Source organism: Monodon monoceros, unplaced genomic scaffold (genome assembly GCF_005190385.1).
Source record: "Monodon monoceros isolate NGI ecotype Baffin Bay Population unplaced genomic scaffold, NGI_Narwhal_1 Contig721_ctg1, whole genome shotgun sequence".
NCBI classification, from domain to species: domain Eukaryota; kingdom Metazoa; phylum Chordata; class Mammalia; order Artiodactyla; family Monodontidae; genus Monodon; species Monodon monoceros.
In genome coordinates, this window is record NW_021702832.1 from 1 (window position 1) to 5,250 (window position 5,250).

The following is a 5,250-nucleotide window of genomic DNA, read 5'->3' on the forward strand; positions in this document are numbered from 1 at the left end:
CAGGCAGGGCTGGCCTGGGCTCCTGTGTGCCCCGAGCTGGCCGCACAAGGGAGGGGCTGAGCACGCAGCTGAACAGGCTACACAAGGGGCGGGGGGAGCCAGGGCCTGAGGGCCGGGAGCAGGGAGGCAGAGGGCAGGTGACCCAGCAACTGGAGGGAGAAGCGACCAGAGCAGGATGCCGGGGTGGTGGGAGAAAGAGGGTGAAGCTCGGAAGGCCAGGAGCTCCTCTGAGAGGGGCCCACGGTGCGACAGGGGCTCTGCCAGGGGAGAGGGGTCGGAGACAGGGTGGGCACCTAGCGACTCCAGGGAACAGAGCTCAGCCCCAGAAACGAAAGGAGGCAGGAGGGAAGCTGCACTAGGGCGAGGGCTCGGGGGTGGGCCAGAGCGGCAGGGGTGCTGAGGGCCAGAGCTCCAGGGACAAGTGGCAGGGAGGCAGCAGGTAAGCAGGGGGCTGGGAGGGCAGGGGGCTGCCTGGGAGCTTTAGGGGAGCAGGTAGAGGTAGTGTAGGTGAGCCTGGGGCTGGGAGGGCAGGGGGCTGCCTGGGAGATTTGGGTGAGCAGGTAGAGCTAGTGCAGGTGAGCCTGGGACTGGGAGGGCAGGGGGCTGCCTGGGAGCTTTCAGGGAGCAGGTAGAGCTAGTGTAAGTGACCCTGGGACTGGGGGGTCAGGGGGCTGCCTGGGAGCTTTTGGGGGAGCAGGTAGAGCTTGTGCAGGTGAGCCTGGGGCTGGGAGGGCAGGGGGCCGCCTGGGAACTTTCGGGGAGTAGGTAGAGCTAGTGTAGGTGAGCCTGGGGCTGAGAGGGCAGGGGGCTGCCTGGGAGCTTTAGTGGAGCAGGTAGAGCTAGTGTAGGTGAATCTGGACCTGGGAGGGCAGGGGACTGACTGGGAGCTTTAGTGGAGCAGGTAGAGCTAGTGTAGTTGAGCCTGGGCCTGGGAGGGCAGGGGGCTGCCTGGGAGCTTTGGCGGAGCAGGTAGAGCTAGTGTAGGTGAGCCTGGGACTGGGAGGGCAGGGCCCTGCCTGGGAGCTTTGGGGGAGCAGGTAGAGCTTGTGCAAGTGAGCCTGGGTCTTGGAGAGCAGGGGCTTCCTAGGAGCTTTGGGGTAGCAGGTAGAGCTTGTGCGGGTGAGCTTGGGGCTGGGAGCGCAGGGGGCTGCCTGGGCGCTTTGGGGGAGCAGGTAGAGCTAGTGTAGGTGAGCCTGGGCCTGTGAGGGCAGGGGGCTGCCTCGGAGCTTTGGAGGAGCAGGTAGAGCTAGTGTAGGTGATCCTGGGGCTGGGAGGGCAGGGGGTTGCCTGGGAGCTTTGGGGGAGCAGGTCGAGGTAGTGTAGGTGAGCCTGGGGCTGAAGGACAGGGCGCCAGGGGCTGCCTCAGGGGTTCTGGGGAGCAGGTAGAGCTTGTGCAGGTGAGCCCGGGGCTGGGAGGGCAGGGTGCTGCCTTGGAGCTTTAGGGGAGCAGGTAGAGCTTCTGCAGGTGAACACGGGGCTGGGAGTGTAAGGAGCTTCCCAGGAGCCTTGGTGGAGCAGGTAGCGCTAATGCAGGTGAGCCTGGGTCTGGGAGGTCAGGGGGCTGCCCATGAGTTTTGGGGGAGCAGGGAGAGCTTCTGCAGGTGAGCCCGGATCCGGGATGGCAGGGGGCTGCCTGGGATCTTTGGGGGAGCAGGTAGAGCTAGCGTAGCTGAGCCTGGGACTGGGTGAGCAGGGGGCTGCCCGGGAGCATGAGGGAGCAGGTAGAGTTTCTGCAGCTGAGCATGGTGGGTGGAAGGGTAAGGGGCTGCCCCAGGAGCTTTGGGGTAGCAGGTACGCCTTGTGCAGGTGAACAGGAGCCTGGGAGGGGATGGGACTGCCCTGGGAGCTTTGGGGAGCAGGGAGAGCTTGTGCAGGTGAGCAGGGGTTTGGGAGGACAGGGACCTGCCCAGGACCTCAGCAGACCAGGTACTGGGGTGAGCAGGTGAGTAGGCAAGTGTCATAGGGTGCAGGGACCGTTGGTGCTGTGGGTCCAGCGCTCCAGGGACAGTAGGCAGTCTGACGCCAGCTGAGCAGATGACTTGAGGATACAGCATCCCTGAGCTGAGCCCAGAGACCTGAGCCTAGGGGGCTGGGAGGGCAGGACGCAGGGCAGCTGGCAGTGGGGGCAGAGCAGGGAGTCCTACAGGAGAGCGGGCTGGGGGCCCCCCTGGGGTGTGCGGAGGGCCCAGGGCAGGAGAGAAGGGGCACAAGGGCAGGGACGACTCAGGCCTGAGACGGTGAACCGGAGCTCAGATGGGCAGAGGCTAGACACTCGATAGACAGGAAGCCCGGGCTCAGCTGAGGGGCCAGGATGAGGGGTGGAGGCAGGTGAGGGAGCATCTAGATGAGGGGAACCTGAGTGCCCTGAGAAAGGAGAGCAGCCTTTCCGCTGGGGCTCAGGGGGCTGGTAAGGCCGGGCGCAGGGGGCTACCCCAAGAATTCAGGGGAGCAGGCGGGGTTGTGCAGGGCAGCAGGGGGCTGCGAGGGCAGGGGCTGCCCCAGGTGTGCCAGAGTCAGAGGAAGAAAGGCGGAGGAAAAGGGAGCCCTGATCTGCTGGGAGGGGCTTTGTGGATGGCAAGGCCGGGTGGAGAGGGAACCTGGGAGTGCAGGTCTCTGGGGCTGAAGGGGCACGGGCGACCCTGAGGGGACCCAATGGGCCGCAGTTCTTGTATCCAGGGTCCCAACCCTGTTCCAGGAGACTGTAGGAGCTGGGACAGGAGGGGTGAATGTGCAGAAGCGAGGTGGGGTTGACAGGGCAGTGGACCTGGCAGAGGGGAAACGAGGGGCTCTTTGGGGGCTCAGACGGGTCTGCATACCTGGGCTGTGCAGAGCAGGGTCAGAGGGGACAGGTCCAGCCGGGGAATGGGGCTTGGGGTGCTAGCACCCTGCAGGAGGAGAAGGCCAGGGGCAGTGCAAGGCTCCCAGGGATGCCAATGGGCAGAGCTGATACAGAACACACAGGCCCTGGGTGGCAAAGAGCAGGCCAGGACAAGGGGACAGGAGCAGAGCAGGGCAGTGGGCTCAGGGAGCAGTAGCCACTGGTCAGGGCTCAGACCGAGGGCCTGATCAGGCCAGACACCCACAGGAGGGTAGGGGCCCCGGGGATCTGTTAGACCCTGGGCTCAGTGGTCACCCAGCACTGGCCCCCAGCTATGTATGGAGCCCACAGCTGCAGACGCAGGGACCTGGGGTGGGAGACAGCCATGCTGGGCCGCTGGTCTTCAGACACGCTGGAAGCACAAGGTCACTGGGCTCAGCAATGGCCCAGGCCTGCACGCCTGATGCCCTGCCTGGACCCTCGCAGGGGTGAGGCCCTGGCAGTCACACGGCCTCCTCTCTCACAGCCTCCGTCACGGCCCCAGCAGTCTACCCTCTGGATCCCAGCTGTGGGAGCACAACCGGCTCCACAGTGGTCGTGGGCTGCCTGGTCTCGAGCTACGTCCCTGAGCCAGTGACCGTGACCTGGAACTCGGGCACCCAATCCAGCAACGTGCACACCTTCCCATCCGTCCGAGGGTCCTCGGGGCTCTACTCTCTCAGCAGCACTGTGACCGTGCCTGCCAGCACCTCGTCTGGCAAGACCTTCACCTGCAACGTAGCCCACCCGGCCAGCAGCACCAAGGTGGACAAGAGCATCGGTGAGAGGACGGGCCGCAGGCAGGGTGTCCACTACGAGACAGGCCCGGGGTCAGCCCTCCCACCTGAATGGACCGCACACCAGGGATGGTGAATCCCGCCCAGGGTGTCACGGGAGGCCTGTCTCTCTCCCTCACCTGAAGGCCTCCCAGGCTCAGGGAGGGGGTCCTCTGGGCATTTCCACCAGGTCCAGGGTGGGCACAGGCTGGACGCCTCCCCCAGCCCCTGGGGCCACAGAGGTGGGCACAGGTCTCACCTGCCAAAACCTGTCCCTGCCCTAAGCCCAGCCCTGGGCCGTCCCCAACCCCGGTAACCTCCAGTCTGTTCTCTGCAGAAATCAACGGCCCAAACCCCTGTTCCAGGTGTCCCAAATGTCCACGTAAGTCAGCCGGCCTCACCCTCCACCCCTTGGAGGTGGACCTTGACCAGCCGTGGCACTGGGGGGGAGGGATGGATGGGTGCCCAAGAGGAGGTCCACCCAGGGGCTGACCCCCCACCATGTCTCCCCGACCAGCCTCTGAGCTCCCAGGAGGACCGTCCGTCTTCATCTTCCCCCCGAAACCCAGGGACATCCTCACAATGTCCCGAAAACCGGAAGTCTCCTGCATGGTGGTGGATGTGAGCAAGGAGGACCCCGATGTCCAGTTCTCCTGGTATGTGGACGATGTAGAGGTGAGCACGGCGAAGACAAAGCCAAGGGAGGAGCAGTTCAACAGCACCTACCGTGTGGTCAGCACCCTGCCCATCCAGCACCAGGACTGGCTGAAGGGAAAGGAGTTCAAGTGCAAGGTCAACAACAAAGGCCTCCCGGCCACCATCGTGAGGACCATCTCCAAGGCCAAAGGTGGGTCAGGTGGATGGGCGCAGGAGGGTCCCTGGGGGCCAAGAGCAGTGACCATCGTGCTAACAGCCATACCTCTCCCCACAGGGCAGCCCCGGGAGCCGCAGGTGTACGTACTGGCCCCAGCACAGGAAGAGCTGGCCAAGAGCTCGGTCAGCGTCAGCATAACCTGCATGGTCATCGACTTCTACCCGGGCGACATCGACGTGGAGTGGCAGAGAAACGGGCAGCCGGAGCCACAGGGCAACTATGGCACGACCCCACCCCAGCTGGATGCCGACGGGTCCTTCTTCCTGTACAGCAAGCTCAGGGTGGACAAGAAGAGCTGGCAGCAGGGAGACACCTACACGTGTGTGGTTTTGCACGAGGCTCTACGCAATCACAACGCACAGAAGACCATCACCCAGTCTTCGGGTAAATGAGCCGCACGGCAGTGCTGCCCCAGCGAGCCCTCCCGCCCCGTGGGCTCTCAGGGTCCAGCGAGGGCGCCTGAGCCCCAGCCCTGTGTACATTCCTCCCGGGCACCATGAAATAAAGCACCCAGCGCCGCCCTGGGACCCCGCAATGCTGTCATGGTTCTTTCCGAGCAGAGCCCTGGGGCACGCCAGGCCTGCATGGGGCAGGGGCGGACCCAGCTCTGGCTCACAGTTTGTCACCACCAGTGCGGGAGAGCTGACCCCCTTCAGGGCCGGACCCAGAGTGTGCGGGTCTGCGCAGGCCGCTTGGGGGCTGCCCGAGGCCGGGGAGGGCCTCTCCCGGAGGGGACAGCTGCT

The 5,250-nt window shown here is 65.0% G+C and overlaps 1 gene segment (V, D, J or C); it reads left to right on the forward strand.

Moving 5' to 3' along the window:
• Positions 1–3,310: 3,310 nt before the first annotated feature.
• LOC114891194 lies at positions 3,311–5,042 on the forward strand (the record flags this gene model as incomplete). The annotated part of the segment is given in 4 exon segments: positions 3,311–3,657; positions 3,999–4,015; positions 4,151–4,480; positions 4,565–5,042. Coding segments are annotated over 4 exon segments (1,029 nt in total), but the record flags the coding sequence as incomplete, so codon positions are not given.
• Between the last annotated feature and the right edge of the window lie 208 nt (positions 5,043–5,250).